General features: G+C 29.7%; 1 protein-coding gene across 1 annotated transcript; it reads right to left on the bottom strand.

Moving 5' to 3' along the window:
- Nucleotides 1-21,812: 21,812 nt before the first annotated feature.
- Nucleotides 21,813-24,084, bottom strand: LOC123261379 (collagen alpha-2(IV) chain-like). Its single transcript, XM_044722973.1, has 2 exons — nt 24,078-24,084; nt 21,813-23,422 (listed from the first exon to the last, which is right to left on the bottom strand). Exons 1-2 carry the CDS (start codon nt 24,082-24,084, stop codon nt 21,813-21,815), a joined length of 1,617 nt encoding a protein of 538 aa, XP_044578908.1.
- Between the last annotated feature and the right edge of the window lie 3,230 nt (nt 24,085-27,314).

Here is a 27,314-nt window from a genome sequence, read left to right as displayed (position 1 = left end):
AAGTTTATAATTTTTAATTTTTACTAATAATAATTAAAATTTGTTTGTTAATTAACCGAGATCAATGAGCCATTACTACTATCTCGTTTCCTTTCAATCGACCTATAATTTATATTGATAATAATGATTGATATTTTATTAATTAACTAAAATAAATGAGTGATTGATACTCCCTCGTTTCTTCTAAATTGAACTATAACTAATTTTGATAATAGTAATTAAGATTTTATCAATCAACCAGAATAATTTGGCCATTAATATTCTGTCATGTCCCTTGTACCAACCTGTGACTTAGTCTTATTATATTATTTACTATTGTATTCAATTGCCAAGATAAATCAGCTTTTAAACATCTTTAGACCCGTCGAAGTTGATAATTTTTAAAGTTCACTAATAATAATTGATTTGTCACGAAAGAAACGTAATAAATGAGCCTTCGATTCTCTCTTGTTACCTTTAAGAGCGTATACACTGTTTTACATTTATCGATTTTGAGGATATTTTTCAAAGTCGTTGATTGGGGCTTCACGTGAATAAAAAGTCCTGAAACTTGGCAAAAATAATCAGAATATCATTACGAAGAATATGAAACTACCTATTTTTACAAAAAAAAATTTTTAAAATACTGTTAATTATTTTTAAATTCGGCGGTTAATAGTAGGTTATGTTTGAATATTAAAAAAAATTAAAAATAAATTTTTCGCAGCACTTTTTAGAAAAATAATTACCGTTATGTTCTAGAGAAACATCTAATGAATTGATTTTTATATGCCATTTGGTAATTTCTAATCACATAAACTCAATCAATCAATTTGAAAAAAAAAAATTGTAAAAATTATTAAAATTATTTGAAATGTCAACAAAAACATCTGTTATGTTATTTTTAATCATGTCACTAGATGGTGGTAAATGTAAGTGGAAAACTGAAATTGATTGATTTCTGTACTGTAAGATGGCACTTATACTGTGAATTTAGGTTTTGTCTTCTGAGTACAGTTTTGTACTGGAAAACGTGAAGACAAAGCGAGCAAGGCTTGCTTGGTTTGAATTTTGTTTGTTGCGGTGGCTCAATACGTATATTTGATTGTAAACTAGACCCACAACTGGGGTTATTAATACATAATTATTATTATTTTTATCAATAATAATTTAATTATTACTTAAACAATATATAATAATAATAATAATTTTTAATTTAACAATATATAATAATAATAATTTTTAATTTAACAATATATAATAATAATAGTAATAATAATAATTTTTTGAAGATTAAAACTTTTTTAGAGTTTTAGATTATTTTGAAAAATGTGATTTTTTTTTTATTTTAAATTTATTTATTTATTTATTATTCTAGCATACAGGTCTATAGAGATGCAAAAGCATCTGTACATAGAGCTAGATATTAGATAAATATCTTAATTTACATAATTTCTTTTTTAAAATTAAATTTTTGGAAAATTTTAATGAAAATTGTTATTTAGCTAAAACAAATTTTAACGCAACATTTTTTTAATCGATATAAAAAAATTCAAATTATCGAAAAAATTCAAAATTTCAAAAAAATTCAAATTTCAAAAAAATTTAATTTTTCAGAAAGAAATCAAATTTTCAGAAAAATCATATTTTAAAAAACCTAAAACTTCGAAAAAAAAAATTAGGAAAACGTATGACCCTAAAGGCCATCCTGCAATTACCCGCTAACTCCATATCTAAGCGCTCAAGAATATAATTTTTGTGTTTTTTTGAGCTCTTCAAGCTCAAAAAGATAGCCGTTTAAAAGTTATTTGAGAAAAACCACGTTTAAAAAAATTTTGTTTCTTTTATTTTTAAAATTCCCCAAATTGGGATAAAAAAAAAAAAATTAGGAAAATGGTTGAATCTAAAGGCCATCCCTGTAACTTCCCGCTAATTCCATACCTAGGCGCTTAAAATTGTACTTATGACGTCTTTGAACTCTTCGAGCTCAAAGAAGCAATTTATGTGTTATTTTGAGCTCTTCGAGCTCAAACAGTTTGCAGTTCTACGTTTTCGAGCTCTTCGAGCTCAAAACGCGGGGGTAGTCAGGGAAGCTTTCTGTGACCTTATAACGTCGAGATCTAATGAAAACTCGATTTTTGCAAAACGGGGTAAAAACAATAACTTCCCAATTTTTGAAAATCTTCGATTTTCTTTGCGCAAAGTTAAAAATAAGAAAAGAAAACATTATTTCCACTAATCGGCTGACGATTTATTGTCTATCAAAAGTGGCTGTAACAGCTAAAATAGTGGTTTTAGAAAAAAATTATAAGACACCAAATATGTAGATTAGAAAATTTCCTACAAAAAACATGCCAATGGTATGCGTTTATACTCGGAATTCTCAGAGATAAAGCTACTTAAAGTAGTGCCACCACGGCGTAAAACCGATAATCATTATGTACTAACAAGGCTAATGGTAAAGAGACGATAGGTTCTAAAATATTGATTTTCGGAATAATTTATGCTTATACAAATTTTTAGCTTAGGAAATTTCCCATAAAAAACACACCAATGAATTGTATTTATTTTGGATTAATCAGGAGATATAGAGCCACTTGAATAATGTCGAGAAATTTTCTACAAAATATTTTTTTATCTATCCATTTAATTTGGATTTAATTTTTTAATAAAATCGAAAATTAAAACAATAATTTTAAAGTTAGAAAAAAAAAATTTTTTTCTTACTTTTTTCAGATTTCTCAAAATTTTTGAAAATCTATCACGCTGTTTGATTAGTTCCGAACGGCTTAGTCGTTCAAGAGTTATAAGCAATTCACACACACACACACACACACACACACACACACACACACACACACACACACACACACACACACACATACACACACACACACATACGGACATATAACATCGCGGGGGTAGTCAAGGAAGCTTTCTGTGACTTTAAAACGTTGAGATGATGAAAACTCGATTTTTGCCCGATTTTTGAAAATCTTCGATTTTCTTATAGAGAAGTTAAAAATTAAAAGTACGAATCTTTAAAAATATTTTTCGTATTATAATTACTTTTTTCAGATAATATAAACAATTAACAGGTATCAGCAGATTCAGTGTCATACACATATGCGACACTGAAGTTTAAATACTTGAAACTATTTTTTACACTATTATAACACTAACATTATTATAAAAAAAATTATTCCAAGAATTCTACAAGTTTAAATTAAAAAGAAATTAAAATTGCAAATCTTTTAACATATTTATCGTATTTTAATTAAATTTTTTAGATTATATAAACAATTAACAAGAATCAGCAGATTCAGTATCACACACATTCGACACTGCAGTTAATAGACAATATAATTTTTTACACTTTCATAACACTGAAATTCTTTTAAAAAATTTTTATTTTTAAAATTTCACATGTGTAAATTTAAAAAATTAACGTGCGAATTTTTTTAAATATTTTTTTTATTATAATTAATTTGTGAACAAATTAAGGCAAAGAACAGATATCAGGTGATTCCTTATCATACATATATGACACTGCTGTTGACAAACTTAAAACAATTCTTTACGCTTTTATAACAATCAAATTATTCAAAAAATTCCACAAATGTGCATAAAAAAATTAAGAGTGAAAATTTTTTAAAACATTTTTTGTTTATTATAATTAATTTGTTAGACAAATTCAAACCATTAACAAATACCAGCTGATTTATTATCATACATATATAACACTGCAATCGACAGACTTAATACAATTTTTAACACTTTTATAACAATGAAATTATTTTAAAAAAATTTGATTTTAAAATTTTCAAAACTGTAAATTGCAAAAATTAAGAATGAGAATTTTCAGAAATATTTTTTATCATTATTAATTTATGAATAAATTAAAACAATGATCAGGTGTCAGGTGATTATTTCCTATCATACATATATGACACTGCAGTTGACAGACTTTGAACAATTCTTTACGCTCTTATAACAATTAAATTATTAAACAAATTCCACCAATGTGCATTAAAAAAATTAAGAGTGCAAGTTTTTTAAAACAATTTTTGTTTATCATAATTAATTTGTTGAATAAATTCAAACCACTAGTAGATACCAGCTGATTCATTATCATACATATATAACACTGCGATTGGCAGACTTAATACAATTTTTAACACATTTATAACAATGAAATTATTTTTAAAAAAATTGATTTTAAAATTTTCACAACTGTTTATTGAAAAAATTAAGTGTGAATTTTTATGAACATTTTTTTTTATCATTATTAATGTATGAACAAATTAAAACAATGAACAGTTCCCTGTTTAAAAATATTGATTGAAAAGAATTGAAAATGATGAAATTCGAATTCTTTTCAATAATTTCAATTCTTTTCTTTGTATATATAGATATACAGTTTCCATGGAGTGACCGCTACTCAATTCTTTTCAATCAGTATTTTTAACCAGGGTTATCAGGTGATTCCCTAAGAATTTCAACAATTAACAGATGTCAGCTGATCTTAACTGTCAGATATAATCTAAAGAATACTTCTTGGCTACAGATTATGTAAAAATAATTTTAGCGCACTTTGGCGGGTTTAAATGTAGGCTGTGAAATATCTTTGTTTAATTGTAGCTTCCCATCATTGAAGAGTTACCGTACAATTTCATTTTATATGGACTGTCGCACTGACTTTCCCAATCAAAAAAATCTCAGGATCAAAATTTTAGTTGCGTTCAATATTCTGATTCTTTATTTTCGTTACTAAATAATTTGTTCAAAAATATTTTTAATCTTATTTTTAGATTCACCACTGGTTTTTTTATAGCTATGAAATTGCGAGCTTCTATTTTTAAGCTTTAAAAATGTTTCTGTTGTTTGCTGTGCGAGAGCTCAAGCTTTAAGAAAAGTTTCTTTTTGATTATTTTGATGTTTACTAATAAACGTTAATACTTGATTATCTTTTTCACCGGTAAAACACCAATCTTCATCACAACAACACTAACGCTCTTCATTACAACACCACTAACACTCCAAAATGTCCAGCACAGATCTTACTTGTTGAGTTATCATAAGAATTAATGCTGATAGTAATAAGTTTATGCCATTATTTGGCGAAAGTAAACAAGTTCTTGCCATTGTTTTGTCATATCTTTAGCAACTTTGCGAATACTTTCGGAATCGTAATAATTAACATTTACTATTGCATCTACTCATGCTTAATTTCAGCAGTCGCAGTATGTTGACCATCGGCCATAAATAAACTCCAATTTGATTGAAAACTTTAGCAAACTCTCAACCTTATTGCAAAAGTAGAAATGAAAATTTTTTATGTGAACTCTTCTATAACTGTGAGCACAATACATCTACAAAGAAATAAAATTAATTATTATAGTTTAGGTATACTTTAAATGATTATAGGTTATGTATTTACTTACTTGAAGGTCAACTTCAAAAATTGTTCATTGAATAATTGTTTTAACGTTAACACTATTTTCATTATTTTATTATACAAATTATGGATGGTACAGGTACCTCTACCCTTCATAATAATGATAATCACCAATCCACCAATATTAAGGATAAAATGGAGTAAACAGTAAATAAATAAAAAGTGCGTACACAATAGTATCTTTACAGTACGGATACTTATACACTCCATTATATATATGTTCAACAAGTTCAGTAAATTGAAATAAATTGTTGAACAAGTTGCAATAATTTAAATTTCCTGTGACTCTAATTTAACGCCGAATGTTTACGGATCCGTAAGTGTACGAATCTGTATGTAAAATCTCCGCATTATATATGCGACATTTTCAAATGAAAATTTGATTTTCCAGTGGTTTTGTAACGCTTCGTACACCATACACCGTACCTAGGTCATCAGGAGCACACGAAGTCGTCGATTGATAATAAATATCCAATTTACATTACATAACTTGTGGAAAGTTTATCCTGAGAAAGACCTGCGATATGTATTGGATCCGGTAAATTATCTTTTTATTGGAGCTTTGTATCTTCCCAAAGATAATTCGGCTTCACCACTTCAAACTGGGTTATCTTCATGCCGCTCTGTCATGACTCGATATTTATAAATATCTATTTTTATATTTACAATATAAACAATATATGGAGCGTAGAAGTTACTTCTACATTCTACAAAACAATAACATTGTGTTTATATGGACGCATGCGCAAAAAGTGACATTTTCAAACATTATGGCTTATATTCATGCAAGCGTCCAGAATCTTATCGTAATGATGACATCACAATAATCTTTCGCCGGTGTAAATTATTAATTACGATTTAGTGAAAAAAGATGAAAATTTATTTATTAAAATGGCAGATATTTATTACATTTTAATAATTTTTTTAACAAGTGAATTTTGCAAAAAAATGAAGAAAAAAATTGACATGTATAAATTTTTTTAAATTAAAAATGCAATTTTTTTTTAAATTATTTTTTGGAAAAAATTTGTCTGCTAATAAAAATTAAAAAATTATAAGAGACTGCTAACTTTAACATCATAAAAAAGAAGAGCGATGTCCATACGATAAAAGAAAATTAAAAAATGCAGATAATTGATGACATTAAAGTTAGCAGTCACTTAACAACTTTTTAATTTTATTTACTCAAAAAATTTGATCAAAAAACTTTTTTTTTTTAAATTGCATTTTTCATTGTTTAAAATTTCTATATGTACATTTTTTTTCATTTTTTGCCATACTTTATTTTTTATAAAATTATTAAATATACGCTTAATTAATTTTCATAGATAATTAAGAAGTCAAATTCAGTTCTTTATTTATGCATAATTTATTAATTAATTAATTAAAATATCAGTAGAGCAATTGCATTTTCTAAATGAGCACTTCAGGAGCATTTAATTGTTATTACTACCACTTGGTGGCAGGTCGATAGCCACTTACTGGATGTGGCGCATGCGTCTCAATTTGAATTTGCATTACTTTTTTATTGATTTTATTACTCTACATAAATCTTAATATTAATTCCTACATTTCTATCTACTGCAATATAATAATTATATTTCAGTATTTAGAAAAATTGTAAAATAAAAAAAAATTTACGAGTCATGTAGGCAGAATGAATCGTACTATATATTTTTTAGTTGGATTCATAACAACAATTCGCCAATAAACAAAATGACAATCGATGCGTTTTTTTTTTTAACATATCTGCTTTCGCAGAGTTTTTAGTCAACTATTGATTTTCCCATAACCATTAATTATTTTTTAATTAATTAAATAAATTTATAAATAAAAATAAATAAATTATAAAGTCAATAAATAACAATAAATAAAATATAAAGTTAATCAATTAATAAATTGTAAAATAAATATATCATAAAATAACTAAATAAAAGTTAATAATATAAATTAATTATCTGTTGATAAAATAATATTAGCAGCAATAATTACAACTGTAATTAAAGTGTCCTGTAACAATAAGAAAAGTTTTGTGAATTCAATACGTTTTAAAAGTGCTGATATTTTTCTTATTGTGAGCTATTTTAAGCAATAAATAATGGGACGGAAGGTGAACAAAATATCAAAGCATTCAAGGAATCATAAACGAATGCAAGCGTAAGTATATGACTCATGTTATTTTATTAGAGAATATCTAAGAATATGTTTAAAAAAGATTTTATAAATGTAAGTCACAGCCTTTTTTTAGGTACATTTCTTTATAAATCTATCTGTTGTAGCCGGTCTCATGTCGTAATTTTAAGAAAATTTTTTCATAATGTTTCATTTCATCGAGTAATATCGAAAGATGGCATTGGCTGAAAATTTTATGTGTGTATTTACGTGTATATATATATATATATAGAGAGGTTATTTTTATATGCATCATGAATTTTGTTGCAGTATATACAATTTCCCTGAAATTTTGGACCCTTAATATTAATATTAAGTACTCGAACCAGGCATGTAAAGATTTTCCATTAAAAAAACACAGAATCTCTGATTTTTTTATCATTAAATTTCTATAGCTCAGTGGCATTTCATAGCATCGTTTCGACCATGGATGGATTTTTTTCAGAATTGAATGCTATACAAAAATGTCCTCTGTGGCTAAGCCGTAACTTGAACCGGTGCGGTAGTACAGGGCCTCTAAACTTAATTTTTCAATGAAATTCGCGTTTTTTCGCATTAACCTCGTGAATGACAAGAGCTACAGAAAAAATGTAAAAAACAAACTTGTAGAAAATTTAATTTCCTACAAAAAAGATTCTTAGCACCAAGTCGCTGACATTAATATTTCCGGAGATATTTAATGATAATATTTTTCTAATTTCAAATTTTTATAGAAAATCTTTTTACCGTTCCATCATTTAGAAAAAATAACAAGTTAAGAAAGTATTGATCGATAATACAAAAAAGATATTTTTTATAATTAGACGCGATTTTCGATAAAAATTTGAAATTAGAAAAATTTTATCATTAAATAGCTCCGGAAATATTGATTTCAGCGACTTGGTGCTAAGGATCTTTTTTTGTAGGAAATTACATTTTCTACAAGTTTGTTTCTTACATTTTTTCTGTAGCTCTTGTCATTCACGAGGTTAATGCGAAAAAACGCGAATTTCATTGAAAAATTAAGTTTAGAGGCCCTGTACTACCGCACCGGTTCAAGTTACGGCTTAGCCACAAAAGACATTTTTGTAGAGCATTCAATTCTGAAAAAAATCCGTCCATGGTCGAAACGATGCTATGAAATGCCACTGAGCTATAGAAATTTAAAGATAAAAAAATCAGAGTTTCTGTGTTTTTTTAATGGGAAATCTTTACATACCTGGGTCAAGTACTTAATATTAATATTGAGGGTCCAAAATTTCAGGGAATTTTTTTTTTGGGTACTTGCAACAAAATTTCATGATGAGACCGAAAAAAAAAGCACCCTAATATATATATATATATATATATATATATATAGCATATATATATATATATATATATATATATATATATATATATAATTAAACTTTTGAGCCAATGCTATTTTTCGACATTACTCGACGAAATGAAACATATTACAGTACAACCTGGTTATAAGTTATATTTCTTTTTCTCTTCTACATACAAGAAATGTATCATATATAGATATAACTGGCGTGAGAGTGAGTAGATCATCCAATGTAACTTATGACCAGGTTTTACTGTATGATAAAATTTTCTTAAAATTATGATATGAGACCGGCTACAATACCGGCTACAGATTTCTAAAGAAACCTACCTAAAAAATTAAATTTTCTAAAATAAAATTTTGTTAAATTTTTAAACAAAACAAATTGATTGAAATTTGGATAAAATTTTGACTTTTTCTAATATCTTAGTATTTGTTTTAATTATTCTATTGTCTATTTTTGTGACTAGTGTATAAGCCTTTTTAATCATGTCTTAATTAAAGTTATTGAAATTTTAATTCTATTTCAAAAAAGTTTTTTTTACTGTTTCTTCCAATTATAAAAAACAAAATTTTTAAAAGTGTTGATTTCGCAAACTATCTATTCCACTTTTCACTAAATTTGTGCTTAAAATCCTCGAAAACAAAACATAACTTTCATATCTTTCGAGCTGTTTAACATACAATTTTTTGATTTATCGTTAAGGGTCTTAATTTATTTCATTACTTCACAGACGGAAACTAAAACGTGAGGCACAGCTATGGGAAGAAGCTCGTGTGAAACTCGTTGAAGCTGGAGCAGCTGATGACATTGAAGATGATGTAGTGATCGACATTACTGAGTTTAATGTCATGGAAGTTGACTCCAACGGAGATTCAGTATACGGTGCAATGGAAAACAACGATGAAATTTCCAAAGCTAGTGATGCAAGTAAAGTTACCAGTAATATTATAATAAGTAGTAGCTTATCGTGTGATCTTTAAAGATTTCCTCATGATAATTATCAAGATAACTTAAATACGTTTGAGAATCGGAGTTTTCGACAGTCTACTGACGTCGATATTTCCGGTCTTGATAAATTAAATTCTAATATAGATAAACATGCTTGTATCGCTTCTGTAGAAAATGCTAGTGATATCATTCGCGCTAACAGCCAGGAATTAGATTTTCAGGCAGTTGAACTGGATGATATCGAGTATTCTAAAAGTCACGTTGCCTCTGTATCATTAGAGATTTCGAAAAAACGAAAACCTAGTGAATTAGAAACACTTAGACTTGGTAGTTTAAATTCAAGCTCATTTCTTAAGCCTTCATTTATTGTAGAAAAAGATACACTGCCACATGAGATTTCGCAGATATCTTGTGATACTGAATATTTATCTTGTGATACTGAAATCAGTAATGGCGAAGTTTCTTTCACTACAATAGATGATAATGCTTCGCAAGAAACTCATGATACACATTATTTATCATGTGATGAGCTTAAAGATGATGGGGTATCAATTGAATTAAACAATAGTCATGAAAATAATCAGAATAACAATGCGTTTGTTAATGCTGATGGTAATCCGATTCATTCTTATCCTGATAATGTTTCACAAGAAACCAATTCTGAGTTAACTGATGATAACTCAGATAATAACGTTGATAATTCAGATAAGAATGTTGATAATTCAGATAAGAATGTTGATAATTCAGATAAAACTGATGATAATTCGAGCCAGTCACTTCCGACTTCTGGTAATACGAGTGCTTCTGTTATTTCTGGTCGTCGTATCTTTAAACCAATGTTCTATCACGAACAACTAAAAAATTTCGGTAATGCTGAGAACCATGCTCCCAATTGTTCTAGACTTCTAGAGAACATTGAGATAAGTGAATCTTATAATATCGGCTTAAATACTTTGATATATTTCAAGTGCCTTCAATGTCAGATGATGAAAAAAGTTTACACTAATCCACCTAAGCCTACTAATGCTTTTACTATTAATGAAACTTCTGTATTGGCAGTTTTAGGAACAGGTAGTAATTTTACAGCTTTTCAAAGTTCATTAGCTATATTTGATATACCCTATATATCACATAATACTTTCAGTAAATATCGGGAAAAATTTAACAATTTAATAGATGATACTCTTGCCGATGAAATGAAACAAGCTGCATTGGAAGAAGCAAGAATTGCTATCAGTAAAGGTGATGTCACCTCTGATGGTATTCCTATTATTAGAGTAATTAAGGATGGTAGTTTTGGTAAGCGGAGTTATGTAGGCGGAAAATATGATTCTCTTGGTGCTGCTGTAGGTGTAATTGGTCAAGCTACTCAAAAGCTGATAGATATTGAAGTTTTAAATAAATATTGTCAAATATGTAAAATTGCTGAAAACCGTGGCATAAAACCGCCAAAGCATACGTGTTTTCAGAATTATGATAGGAATCTTAGTTCTGGAAGCATGGAATCTGCTGGTGCTGTCAAAATATTTCAAAGAAGTATTGAGAAAAATGGCTTGATTTACATAGCAGTGATTAGTGATGATGATAGTAGTTCTTATAAAGCTATCCGCGATGCTGATCCATATCGTAAATATGGCATTACAGTAGATAAAATAAAGTGTACCAACCACATGTGGCGTAGATTTGGTACACATATTAATGAAGCTTCTAATGCAAAAGCTATAAAATCGCACGGCGTCGGTGTTTTACGAGACAAAATTAAAACTAGCGCGATCAAAATGCGCAAAATTGTCACGCATGAAATCGATTTATTAACAAAAGATTTGGATTTAGATAAATTACTAAAAAGTGAAGATGAGCTTAAACAATTTAAAGAAAAAGCTGGAGAACTACAGAAAAGCATTAAAATTGTTCATCATCACGTTTTTGGTAATCATGAAAAATGCCCTCTACATTGGGCTGATCGTTGTGATCGTTCAAAACCAAATTTTACCACAAAACTAATTGAGTATGGTTTATTAGCAGGAGTAGAAAAAGTTTTAGAAAAATTTAGCTTAAATGCTATCCATTTACTCCATAAACTTACTACTAATGCCATTGAACAATACTTTTCTATTGTTGCCAAGCACATTAGTGGGAAGCGATGCAATTATTACAGTAAAAGTGGTTACCAAGATCGAGTGAATGTATCTGCTATCGATCAGATTACAGGTACTCCTTTGAGCAAAATTTTTAGCCACAGCAAAGTTGATATTCCTCAAAACGTTAGCAAAATTGAAAAAGGACACGTTTTGCAAAGACTTCGCAATAAAAAATACCGTGAAGCTAACAAAAAGAATAAACATCAAAACCGATGCCAAGGTGCTGATAAGGATTATGGTCCTAACGCCGCTCAGCCAGATTTAGCTGAAACAGACCCACAACTTTATCAGCAGCAAAAAGAAGCACATAATGACAAGCTTCGTGAACGGCAAAAAAATCGTGTTGTTCTTGAAAAAAAAACAAAAGATGAAATAAAGTATGGTGAACCTCATGCTTTTGAAACAGATATGATTCCTTCTGGTTTTTTTGGAAAAATTTGTAAAATGGAAAAAACATCGTCTTGTATACCTGTTGTTAACAATATATGTAATCCAGTTGTGTATGATGATGATCAGCTCGAACTCATGGAAAATCAGAGGGCTAAAGCTGTTCAAGATTTGGAATCCAATATTGGAAGTGTAATTTCACCTTGCGGTTTATTCATTTCTACCGATGAATAATCCTTTTATTTATGTGCTCGGCCTGATGGTACAGTTGAAGATGACTCTATTGTAATAGTTTGTAATATCTCTGAAGATGAGCAAACAAGTGCTGATGAAGCATTAAAAAGCAATAGAAATCTTGCTAATTTATTTTCCTCAGATTTTCCTGAACAAATTAATATAACTCACTCAATGTATTACAATATTCAGGGACAGCTTCATGTCTGTGGCAAAAAATATTGTCATTTTGCTGTTTATACACCATTAAATTTAAAAGTAGCTGAATTAATTGTAAAAGATGATGTTTTTTGGTATACTCAAATGAAACAAAAACTAGGTAGTTTTTATTATCAAGTTTTAATCGATGAAATTATAGATAGTAGGTTGGATCGAAATATGGTAATTCGTGAAGCTCCATCTACTATTGAAGCTAGACGTGAAAAAGCTAAAAGAGAATCAGAAAAATCAGTTGATCAAGCTAAAAAATCAACTGATAATGCTGAAAAATCAGCTGATGAAGCTAAAAAATCAACTGATAAAGCTGAAAAATCAGCTGATGAAGCTAAAAAATCAACTGATAAAGCTAAAGAATCTGCTGATAAAGCTGAAAAGTCATCCCAGAAACAAAAACAATCTAAGCAGTCCGAGAAAAAACAATCATTACCGAACCAACTACCGCGAAAACAGCTGAGACCATCGAAAACTTTTCGAAATTCTGAAATGGGTATGATAAACGAATTATTGATGGTTATCGTCAACAAATTTTTAAAAGAAGTAACTATGATTATAGGGTTAATATTTTAAGTGACCAAAGTTTCTTGGATGATTTGTCTATATCTTCTTTCCTGTTATTACTTGAAGATAAGGGTTTTACTTTTCAATTTCTAATGACGATTTTCAATCCTCTAAAGCCTTCAACTTCAAATAATGACTTACAAATCTTTGGTGGTCATCCCAGCAATCCACATTGGTATTGCTTACATTTCGATGGTCACAATGTTTTCATTTATGACAGTTTAGGCCGTGATAATTTTGAGCGGTTGTCACCAGTCGAACAACATTACATACAAGTTCGCTATCCTAAACAAGTCAAAGAAAAACAAGTGGTTTTTAAAAATGTTACTAGTCAGTCAGATGGAAGTATCTGCGGCGTGTACGCTGCTGCATATGCAACAACAATCGCATTAGATGGTGATCCGTCTGATTTTCTTTATTCTCAAAATGCAAAAGAAATGCGAGAACATTTTTACACTCATATTATTCTAGCAAGAAAATTAGTTCATTTTCCAGGCACTAGAAAGAATTAATACTTTTGTGATACATATTAACAGAAAAATTAATGGTCGTTAATCGTGATGTTACTGCTCTTATTTTCTGGAATGCTTTAACATTTAATGTACAGTTTCAGGATAAAGTGCAATTGCAGAAATTATTTATAGATTTATCAAAGTGCAAACTGACGAAAAATCTTAAATAGCATTGCTTGCACTACTATTCTGACAAAGTACCTACTCTTATAAATAAAAAATTAGATATTACGCGAGTATAAAGCCTTACCGATGAGTCCTAATTATCGCGTTGTAACATCTAAAGCAAATAATTCGTATTTTATACAATAATTATTTGTTTTGAAACTTTTGTTTCATACATACATCAGAGATTAAAAATATACAGTCTAAAATTTTATCAACTCAACGAGAAATCGATACTTATTCGATTTATGTTATTGTTGATGATCTTATAAATTGGTGGTTATGAATTTTCTCTGTTGCAATTAATTTAAATTTATAAAATGTAGGTGGTCTGAGGCAGAACGCATCAATTGAAAATAATTTTGAATATTTTCTTTGTACTTAGCGTTCAGGACGAAACCACATTTCAAAAAAAATATTGAGAAACTCAGAGTCAAAGAATCATTTCCAATAAACCAAACTAAAACGTAGAAAATAAATAACAGTTTAAAAAAACTAAAAAACACACTTTATATAGAAAACCAAATTAAAAAATGTAAAAGAAATGTTAATAAATTTGAATTAAGAATGGTGTAAAAAATTATAATAAATATAAATTAATAATAGTATAAATAAAAAAAAACTGAATTTTATTTTTAAAAAAACGTGGGGTGCTTTTTAAGATATTATCAAAATGATAATCCTTCTATTAATATTTGTTAATAAAATATTTATAATTATTGACACCATGCGCCCCACGTTTTTTTAAAAATATGATACATTTTTTTCTCATTTTCACGATTATTAATTTATATTTATTAAAATTTTTTACACTATTCTTAATTCAAATTTATTTTCCATTTTTTCATTTGGTTTCGTGTAGAAAGCGTGTTTTTTAGTTTTTTTAAACTATTATTTAATTTAGTGTCATATTTAAATTCAAAAGTCCAGAATGTCGATAACATAGAACACTTAATACTGTAAAGTATGTTTATAAATATTTTAACCTCTTCCCACATGTTGCCAATATGTATGACATAAAATTTAGCAGTCACTTCACAATCTTTTAATTTTACTTATCAAAAAAACTTTGCTACAAAAAATTATTTTTAAAAAATTGTGTCTGTAATTTTTTTTTTTTCAATTTCTACATGTCTATTTTTTGCCACAATTTATTTGTTAAAAAAATTATCAAATATCTGTTGAATTAATTTTATTCATTATTTACCAATGAAGTGTTCAAAACAAGTGTTATAAAATAAAAAAATTACACACAATGGAAGAAATAAATAATCACGATCAGCTGAATTAAAAAACAATAGTTGCACCTATACAAGTGATTGGAATACTGGGCACCGACTTTGAAGCCAATCCGATAATAATAATCCATAAAATAATGAATAAATACAACAAAAAATTGTCTCAAGGTATTATAAATAAAAAATTAATAAATGGATTTTACAGTGCTCTGCTACGAATATAATTTAACACACAAAATGGATTCAGTGTCACCCGTAGATTTTGATATATCTTTTTCTCCAATATTTTAAGACTTATCATCGAGAACCATGAAAAGAATCCGAAGATTTAATACGCCTAATGTATAAAATAATAGTTTTACAATTAAAACTTTATTGAGACGTGTTTGAGGTTAATAATTTATTGAAAAGTTTCATAGAATCTCATCCAAAAGACGGTAAAATTTATTACAAAATGATTAAGTGCTTCGTCGCCGCTCTGTGTTTGAAGCGTTTATCATCAGCTGAAATCTTGGAAGATGAATTTATCGTTTCAGAATTGAAGATTTTTTTTTACAAAAATTGAGAAAAGAGATTGGAAGATATTTATTTCCTTGGTGATAAAAATTCTGCGGGTGTTTAATCAGGTGACTATTTTACCCCATTTGTGGGAATGATATTAAATGATTCATATGACTGGGAAAAGTCATTAGCTTTGTTGAACACTTTGATCAATCATATCCTAACTCTTTCTTCCGAAGAAGTATCATTTTTGAATTCCAGGTACTACAGCCTTGAAACAACGTGACAGCTGATTTTCTGAGGATTGATGTCTTCGATGGAGCAGGGTCGCAAACAGGGACTCTACATGCTTACAGAAAAAATCCAGTTGTAAAAGATTTGAAGTTTCCACTGTATCTTCGAGCGGGCGCTGAACCACAAGACCAACGGAGTAATTAAATTAGGATTAACAATTCTCTCGAAAATTGACCCGCAAATTTACAACCAGGACTTGATAGCGCTGTTAATCACCGGCCTGAACACGACTTTTATCTATGACAGCTAGACATCAGAGCCCGAGCCAGTGGTTGTTAAAGAACTAGCTGAATTATTCGTCAAAGCTGAGTATTCAAAAGTTACTTTAATTAATAAATTTATTCTCCACGTCATTGTCTGCTGTACACCAGTGTGTGTTGCAACGCATTGAGGATGTATTTGACTGACAAATTGACTTGAGAAGCTGCTATTGATTATATTGAGAGTGCAAATTTGTCTAGTGAAGTTGATATTAAGTCGTTTGCGCAAATGGCTGCTTTTTTGTAAGACGCAAAGAAAATTTTTAAATCCTCAGCGTGTCCATTTTTTAAGAAATTTCATGAGATATTTAACTCCCTGATTAACATTGAATCTTGGCCGTATGCTGATAAGAATAATTACCTAAAAGTAATTACTTTTTTTAACTGGCTTATTTATTATTTAGGAGAGTATTGTACCAATGAAGACCAATAATTTATCTCCAATACCTTTATGTCGCACGTAAAATCTGTGCTTGCTTTTATCATCAAGCATCTCAATCAATCTTCTTCAGAATAAATTTATTTTATATGCTTAAAAAATGTCACAAAGTAGATTAAAAATAATCTAAATTGCTATAAATTCTTTTGGTATCTTACTCGGTAGATATTATTGAAGAATATGACGAAATATTACTGAGCTTGTTGAAGTTAATCGACTGGGGCATAGAGAGTGTAATATGCTCAGTAATTTAATTACTGTTGTACTTGTTGAGCAAAAGAAGAACAAGCAAAAGAAAGAATAAAGCATCGAGTGATGCAGTTGTTGCTGGTTATCACGTCGATGCATCAGTTAAAGGAAGAAAATTTGGTGAAGATATATGACACAATTAGGGAGTTGATTATTATTGAGAGTAATGAACCCACGGTGAGAATGATGCAGGAGTGGTTGATGTTTAAAATTTATTTAGATTATCCTAAACTATTGGAAAAACTCTGGGGACTTCTGGAGAGGGCTAAAGAATAAAGGCCTGGAAGTATTACATCGATTGCCTCAGCTGTTTATCATGTTTAGAGGAATATTTTTGTGGAAAGTCAGCAGTTATTTGTTAAAGATGCTACTTCCCAACTTTTGTCTTGCTCTTTCAGTCAAAAATTTGTTGTTCGATTTTATTGTCAGGTAATAGTTTTTTCTTTAAGATTGTTTTGATTTTTAAGTAAATAATGATTTACTAAGTTTTTTTTTTTTTTTTTTTTTTTTTTTTTTTTTACAGACGGTGTTGACAAAATTATTTGAAATGATTCCTTTATCTTCGTATTGTAATTATAATATTTTAAAGAAGTCTATTGATGAAAATCTACTGCGAGGGAATATGTACAAAAATTCAATGAAGCTTTGTGAAGATTATTATTTTATTAAATTTGATCCTATTAAAAATTTAACTCTTATTACGGTATGTATTTTTATTTCAATTTACACTTTATAAATTGAACTAATTTATTTAATAATAATAATAGTATTAAAGAATTAAAAAATTATTATTATTATTATTATTATTATTATTATTATTATTATTAATATTATTCTTGTTATTTCTTTATTACGATAGTCTTGAAATTTTTCTAATAATAATAATAAATCTTTTTTTTTTTTCTGACAATATTTATGACATCCCAAGAATGTTAAATATGTCTAAAGATGCGTGGATATCACCAAACATTTTTGAACATCTAGCTTCAGTCTACAGACTAAATAATATTGGCGCTCATAATTTCATAAATAATGAATATACATTGGAAAATATCACCTCATCTCAGATGATAAAAACGCGATGTCTAGAATTGAATGGAGAAGAAATCAATAGTGAAAATTCTGGTGATGTTGAAGAGAAAATAATGCCTTGGAAACCAATGATTCCGTTGGAAGAATATTTATCAGTAACATTGAGACGACAAAAACTAGCAGATGAAATTAGATTGATTGTCGTTGCGAGTTTGATTGACATTATGGCAAATTTAGGCGGGCTCGCGATGACTGCAGAAATATTTTGTGCGAAGCAATTGGTTCTTGGTAGTATAAAAGATGTTGACAATAAAGAGTTTCAGATGTTAAGTGTGTCTCTGCAGAAAAGTAGGTTCAGAGGTACAGTGGTGGGTAACAGAGGTGAATGCACATGAGCTCAGAAATTATTTACTGGAAAAGAGTTGTTTGGGGTAAAAAGTCGTTGGCGCTAAACAAACTGCTAATGGTGTCTGTCTTACCGATGTCAAGTCTAATAGAAAAACTGTTCTTGTTTTGGGGTAATTATTCATTAACTATAATATATAATCATATTTTATTTAATCTAAAAATTCAATTATTAAGTATTAATTTTTTGTTAATCATTTTTTTAGAAATGAAAAAAACGGAATGCCGGCAAATTTATTTCCTCTGATAGACGTCTGTATGGAAATTTCTCAGGCTGGTTTCAAAAAATGAGATACAGCAGCCTAAGACGTCATTTTTATAAGCTATCTTCTTATAATTAATGCATTATTATTATTCAATAATATAATTTCTAACGATCATTTATCAAGTCACACCAATAATTATTTTTTTTACATGCTATATATTATTATAACTGTCATTTTTTTAATAAAAACTGAGCATTATTATTTGAGAAATTATTTAGTGATAATTAATGCACTTTTAGTTAATAATAAAATGATATTCAACGATAATAACACACTAAAACACAGTAATCATTTTTTTTGGGCTACGCTGTCTGTTGCGTGTTAATTGTTTAATCATTATTTAAAAAAAAAAAACACGCGAGGACACAGCGCGAATTTTTACAGAAACTAATAATGTCAAGTCTTTTTGAACTTATTTTTATAAATTTATTTAATGAGAATTTAAAATGAAAGTAAATAAATAAATTGAATTACATAGATATATCATTAAAATATTATAAGAAATATTGACATTAATCGAGATGATATTGAAATGAGCAAATATCTAATATTTTGTGACTTGGTTTTTGTTAAGAACTATTCCAAATTTCCACATTCATTATAAGAAATGAAAAAACTTTATATACAAATTTTGTATTGAACATTGTTTATCATAATTTATTTATTACGTTTATCTGTCCAACAATAGCTAAAAAATGTTCGGATGTTAGCTTATTTTATCATAAACATTATAATAAATTTTATTAACAATCTAATCTTCAGAAAAGTAGTGAGTTTAATTTCAATATCAATATAACAAAATTGATTGAACAATTTATAATTTTACTTCAAACTTGGTCAATTTGTTAAAAGAATATTATTCTATTCTTTGGCAACTTCATTATCCCTACTCAGCTGAGCGCTTACATTAAGAACTCACATAATAACTCTTGAAGCATCAATTCTTAAATTAATAAAACAATTTTTTATAGTTTCTCTATTTCTATTACGTAGAAAATTTATAATAATGGGAAGAACACAAGCAAAATTAACGTAATTAATAACGTCAATGACATGTTAAACTTATTGATGTTAATTAAAGATGAGACACAGCAGACGATAAACTTAATCGACTCTCACCATGAACTAAAACATAAATAATAAACGTAAATTATAAAGAAAAAATACTGAATTATTATTGAAAATAATAAAAATAGTAAAATTATCAAACATATATGATCCTTTTTAACGGATAAAATAACGTTCTTACCAATTATTTCAACTTTTGACCTTTTTTCTCAAAAATTAATAAACAATAAATCTTCTACGACTCACATAGTGCTAGATAGATTAGTGTCGTATACTATTAACGCCGTTGATTGCAATTAATATAAACTTATTGCTCAGTGTAAATTCAAGCCAAGTTGTCGAGCAGTGACTGCAAGAACATATGTAAAAATAAATCAGTGATGATCACTGAATCACATAAAAATTAATCACTGATCAAAATGTTTTTAGAGACACAGAAAAATAAAATTTTTGCTAATTAAAAAACTGTTTTCACTGAAGAATTTAATTTTCTCATAAATTTTTTTGAATCGATTAAATTTTCTTCTTTTCTAGCAAAAATTCTGTTTTTCTGATTTATATGACAAAATTTAAACATAAAAAGACTCACTAATTTTTTTTTATTTTTGTTCTGCCCATTAGCTTCCAACTCTTTCTTGGCTTTTTTTAGCTTCGCGCTTCTTCTTAGCTGTGTAATTTTAAATGTAAGCAGTAGTTACATTTGATCCTGGTAAGAATAATTAAATTTGTTGTGTAAATAATAAACATAAATGCGAACATGAAATTGCTACAGCGCTAGTACATGTAAATATGTCCTTCATAAGTTCTAACGAGAATTGATGACATCATAGCATAGCAATTAATATGTACATATTGATTATTATAATCAATTATTATAAATATTGCCAAAAATCCTACAAATACTTTACGTAACCAATAGAGTAATTCAAGAGCAATTTTTAGTGCAAAAAAATTTAGTACAATGTGGATTATTTTTTTAATTATAAAGATTTAATTTTATGTTACCAATTTTTTCAGAAATTATCTATATTATTAAGAGAATAAGCAAATTTTTGTGGCCAGTGTATTTATATGATAAAATGGGTTTTTATGGTTGAATTAAGTATCGTTGGAAAAGTCTTAAATTAGTTGTGTCTTTTCATGGTTTTATATCATTCTCACCGATAGTCAATTTATTATGATAAGTATTTAGGCTACATTAGAAAATTCTCTACCTCTAGATACATAATTTACAAATGACTTTGTATTTCAAGAACTATTGACATTTTTAAAGAAATAAGCTCATCCCGACATTACACTCATCGAGACCTTTCATTTAAGTACCTACATCAATTTTTCATATGTTTTTATATATATTTATAATATATCAAAATGCGTGTGGGTACTCAAATGAAAGCTCTTGACGAGTGTAATGTCGGGGTAAGCTTATAGATTTAAAAATATCATTAGTTGACAAGATAGCAATGTCAGTTCTTAATTATTGACATTGTTAAAGATATAAGCTCATCCCGATGTTACACTCATCAAGAGCTTTCATTTGAGTACCCACATGCATTTTTGATATATTTTTCATATATACATATATATAATATATATAAATATATGAAAAATTAATGTGGGTACACAAATGAAAGCTCTCGATGAGTGTGATAGCGGTATGAGCTTATATCTTTAAAAATGTCAATAGTTAAAAAAGTACAGTGCAATTTAACAAAATTCATAATTTAATAAAGCAAAATTTCATTTATTTATAGTTTACAAGTCACGGCAGTCATATCGTGACTGCAAGGTTATTAGTTAATAATTAATTTATTATATGATTAACTTATTAATAATGAAGAAGTCATCATAGCAGTAGAATATAAATAAATAACTTAGTTTTTTTATCATTTAATTAACAATTTATTAATACAAGTTACAATAAAATAATAATCCATTCATAATTAAAATTTTTAGATTATTCATTATTAATAATTAAAAATAAGGGAAAGAAATATTGAGCTGCGGATTGTACAACAGCTGCTGAAGCAACTGTTGCAACTGCTGTTCACGAGTCAGACCAGATAGTTGTGCTGCAGCAACTTGAAGCGCTTGATGCGGATACATCAAGTTATTAACATTGCGTGGAATGAACTGCGGCACTTCCATATTGGGCAACATTTGTTGACCGTTAAATGATTGCGGCATCAACAACTGTGGCAGTAAGGACGTTGACATGACGGACTGGGGTATTAATGACGGTAACATGACGGACTGGGGCACTAATGACGTTGACATGACGGACTGGGGCTGAAATGACGGAGACGCGACGGGCTGGGGCACAAAGGATTGTGACACAAACGACGGTGGTGCGACGGGCTGTGACACTGACTGAGGCACAGGTGTTTGTGACGCGACTAACTCTGGTGCCACTGGCTGTGATGCGACTGAGTTTGGCTTTGATGCATTCATACCATGATCTAAGTTGTTCTTCATAAGCCGTTTTACTTTGTTTTGTAGCTGTCGGTGGTACCTTTGCAGATTTTTCAACTTTTTGTCGGTAGTTGACAAAGTTTTTGAGGCACCAAGACAAGCAGGATTTGTAGGTACTCCAGGACCAGCAAGATTTCCGGCGTTGGGCGGAAGACCAGGAGCAGCAGCACAATTTTCATGTATTTCAGGTACTCCAGGACCAGCAGGATTTCCAGGATTGGGCGGAAGACCAGGAGCAGCAGCACGATTTTCATGTATTTCAGGTACTCCAGGACCAGCAGGATTTCCAGGATTGGGCGGAAGACCAGGAGCAGCAGCACGATTTTCATGCATTTCAGGTACTCTAGGACCAGCAAGATTTCCAGGATTGGGCAGAAGACCAGGAGCAGCACGATTTTCATGTATTTCAGGTACTGCAGGACCAGCAGGATTTCCAGGATTGGGCGGAAGACCAGGAGCAGCACGATTTTCATGTATTTCAGGTACTGCAGGACCAGCAGGATTTCCAGGATTGGGCGGAAGACCAGGAGCAGCACGATTTTCATGTATTTCAGGTACTCCAGGACCAGCAAGATTTCCAGGATTGGGCGGAAGACCTGGAGCAGCACGATTTCCATGTATTTCAGGTACTCCAGGACCAGCAGGATTTCCAAGATTGGGCGGAAGATCAGGAGCAGCACGATGTTCATGTATTTCAGGTGCTCCAGGGCCAGCAAGATTTCCAGGATTGGGTGGAAGACCAGGAGCAGCACGATGTTCATGTATTTCAGGTACTCCAGGACCAGCAAGATTTCCAGGATTGGGTGGAAGACCAGGAGCAGCACGATTTCCGGGCGCAGAATGTTCATGTCTGACAGGTACTCCAGGGCCAGCAGCATTTCCAATATTAGGCGGAACACTAGGAACAGCGAAATTTCCATGGGTAGGGTTTTGATGAATTGCAGGATTGTCAACATTTGCAGAACGTCGAGTATTACTGCGTGTCTGAGTCTGCGATTTTGGTGGAGCTACAGTCGCTAGGACATGAGCATATGTCTTTGGTGCGTCCATATTTTTGCTTCGAAGAGACTGGTGCACACGATTATTTTTTCTGACAATTTTTTGTCCTTTCCCTGTAGATTTTAAAATTATAATATTTTATTAAATTATTTCATTTATATTGAATTATTTACATATTTTATTTTACTTTATTTAAATTTTATTCGTTGTAAGGTCAATTATCTTAAGCGATATGAAATTTTATTTTATGTTAGAATATATATATATATATATATATTTTTCTGTTTTCAAAATAATATTTATTAAATATTTTAATTTTATCATTTTCAGTTAAATAATAATGAATATTAAGTTAGCCGACATTTCAAAATTTTTAGAATATTTTTTTATTAAAAAAATGATTACAAATAAATTAAAAAAAAATTTCACTTGTAAAAAACTTTAAAATTTTAAGTGGAATTTAAAAAAAATATTTTTTGTTCTAATTTAATTATTTAATAACTAAAAAAAAAATTAAAAAATTAAAAACATCGGCTAATTTTAGTATTATTAAATAATAAGAAATGAAATAATCGCGTTTAATTAATATATAAAATATAAATATAAAAAAAACTTACTGCGTACGTTTGCTGGTTTCATGGCGTCGTTTATAGTTAAAATGGCGGAGTTGAGCTTGACAATTAAGAACTACAGAATAACCATGGCAAATTCACTTAATACTTAAGCTCAATCACATTGACCGTAGTATTTGATTAGAGTATAGCAAACCTGCCATATTGTAGTGTGGCACTACTGCAATAAAGGCATGTTTCCAGTTGCATTCACATAGTGTCTTAATGTGTTGCATGCGTATGCGCCTGTATAAATAAAAGTCTTGTTGTTTTACGGAAGTTAAAGGTTATTTAACTATTGAAATAAAAATTAATGAAAATTAATGAATAAAATTTTATTTTCATACAAATATCTTTCATCCTTATGAAGTGTACTTAACCACGTGTGTCATTTAATGACAATTTTTCGTGAAAAATAATAAGTGATATACGAAGAAAGAGTGCTGTAAGCAAATGAGTATACAACTTTCAAAGACAATGAAAATTATATAAAAATTAAGTTAGCCGACATCTAAAAATTTTCAGAAATTTTTTTTTTCTGAAAAAATGATTACAAAATAATAAAAAAAAATTTTCATTTGTAAAAAACTTGATAAACTGTAAGTGCAATTTTTAAAAAATATTTTTTAGTTCTAATTTAATAATTAAAAAAAAATTAAAAACGTCGGCTAACTTTAGTGTGATGAAAATTAAATTAGCTGACATCCAAAAATTAAAAAATTTTTTTTATTGTGAAAATGGTAACAAAAAAATAAAAAAAAAATATTCATTTGTAAAAAACTTAAAAAACTATAAGTGCAATATTTTAAATATATTTTGTATTTCTAATTTAATAAATGAAAAAAAAATTTAAAAAAAAAACCGTCGGCTAACTAAAGTTACTATTAGTAACTAAAGATACTAAAGTATTATTAAAAGGCAACTGTCAGAATTTTCAACCGAATCACTATAAACAAAAGCTCGGGTGAATATCTTGAACGCGGGTGTTGTGACTATCTCGCTGAACAAAAATTCCACGGTGATAACAAGAATCGCTTCTCGTGAGTGCGAGAAAGTCAGTTTCCAAACTCCAGTATCTGCGGTTGTGCATCCTAAGATAAACGAGTGCCCGATCTTGGTGAAGAAAGAAATGCAAATAACTCTGGCGTCTTCTTTGGCCAAAGCTATGTCTAACATAACGCAATTCAAAGATGGTAACATACACGCGAACGTTTCATTAGCTGATGTGACAATTACTAAGTACAGATCGTCATACTGGCTGTGCAAATTCTGTGGTCAAAAAATTTAGAAACTGTTTTGGACAGTGCTCAGTCACAGTCCAGCGATAAGAGCATTTTGGAGCGAATTCGTGCTCAAGTCGAAAGAGACTCTGAATGTTCTAGCAGATTTAGTTCTGCAGGAACAATCACCTTCAAAGAGGAGGAAATTAAAACTTCTATTGCTAAGAATTTCCCAGAGCAAGAAAATCTTATTCAATCTCTCTGCGAAAAGAAGTTTCCTAAATTAGTTGCTGAAGATATTCTCCTGCTGTTTAGCCTTTTCAACAATGTGTTTCCGAATGCTTATTACATGCGAGTTGAAATAAAAGGTTTGTTTATTTGTTTAAAGTTAAATTAATTATTTTTAATTGATTATTTTTTGTATTTTTAGGATTGAAGGATCAAGTAAGAAATGTTTGTGCTAAAGAGTATTTGGTTCGTGAAGAAAGTGGTGATGAACAAGGAGGCACTTGACAAGAAATGGTAATTTAGTTTTTTATTTAGTTTTTCGAGTTAAATTTTTAATGATTTCGCGTTATGGATGTCATAAGGTTGTAAGAAATTTTTTTTGTTCAAAATCGACGTAATTATTATCTAAAAGTATAAAATTACACATAAAATTCAAATTTTCAACAACATTTTTTTTTTTAATTGAGAAAAAAAAATTAAATAAAAAAAAAAACATTTTTTTGGAGTATTACATAATACGGTAAATGTATGTATAATAAATTTAAAATAACCACCATTTCTCTCACACACATAAAATGGAGCTGATTGGTGTAACTTCAGTAGAGTAAGTGAGATGAATAATAAACATGCTTTGAAATTGCTGCTAAAATTCTTGATTTAGCTTTTTACGCATTATCGAAAAAAAAAAATATCAACATTCCCTATCAACCAATATAATCAATTATATTCTTTCAGGTCTTACAACTATACCAAATTTGTAAGCTCAACTACGAATGAATGGTGGTAGGTTCAAACGGTTCCAGAACAACAAGTGCGTGGAAAGTGCCTTTAAAAGTTCTGGAGTGTTTTGAAGAAATCGAGAAATAGACAACCTCGGAGGCAAAATAATTAAACATTAATGGATGATATTGACGGTGACGTAAATCCCGAGTGGGTAGAAAATGAGAGCTCTGTATCAGACGACAAAAAATTGCTGACCTTGCCCAGCGACGAGCGTTCGAGCTTGCCACTGAACGTCAGAGTGATGTTTGAAGTACGCGACCATGGCCAACATGCAGCCAGGACATGCAGCCGCACTCCATATACTCGCTTTGAGAAATGATGAGATTGGTCAGAGAAATCTGCAAGGCGATCCGTCCGCTAGATAGATTGTCTATTGAAGGATTGGTGTGTGTATGGGCCCATGAGGCGCTGAGACTCTTCCAAGACCTACTCGTAGATGACTCTGAACAGGCTTGAACTAATAAAAACATCAACATTGTCGCCACTAAGTCCTTAATGGACGTAGACAAGGAAAAAGCTTTGTACCATCCTATTTTGTACAGCAACTGACAGTCCAAAGACTACGTTCCTGAAGAGCTGACTGTTCTTCTGGATTTTCCGGCAGTCTCAGGGAGATTTTATACTGATTGGGGTTTCAGGAGCCGGTGAAACTACTCTGTCAAGGTTCGTTACCTGGATAAACGAACTATCGACCTTCCAGGTAAAGATTTATAATAAATACATAGCGGAAGACTTCGATAACGATATGAGGCAAGTACTGAGATGCTCGGAGTGCAAGAATGAGAAGATAGCTTTCATTTCGGACGAGTCCAATTTCTTTGAATATGGATTCTTGACGGGAATGAACACTTCGCTGACTAATGGAGAGGTTCCGAGTCTATTCAAAGGCGGCGAGTATACGATACTGATAACTCAGTGCAAGGAAGTAGCGCAGCGGGAAGGATTGATGATCGATTTGAATGAAGATTTCTACAAATAATGCACTGGTCAAATTATGAAAGAAATTAATGGAATTTTAACAATAATGAATCCCAGCACAGACGGGTTCAAAGAACGCGCGGCTACTTCACCGGCGGTGTTTAACTGCTGTGTCTTCAACGAGTTCGGAGGCTAATCATTAAACGTGCTGTTCCTGGTTGGAAGACATTTTACGTCGAGAGTAG

This window comes from Cotesia glomerata, linkage group LG3 (genome assembly GCF_020080835.1).
Source record: "Cotesia glomerata isolate CgM1 linkage group LG3, MPM_Cglom_v2.3, whole genome shotgun sequence".
In the NCBI taxonomy this organism is placed as follows: domain Eukaryota; kingdom Metazoa; phylum Arthropoda; class Insecta; order Hymenoptera; family Braconidae; genus Cotesia; species Cotesia glomerata.
This window is presented reverse-complemented; position numbering and strand designations above follow the sequence as displayed.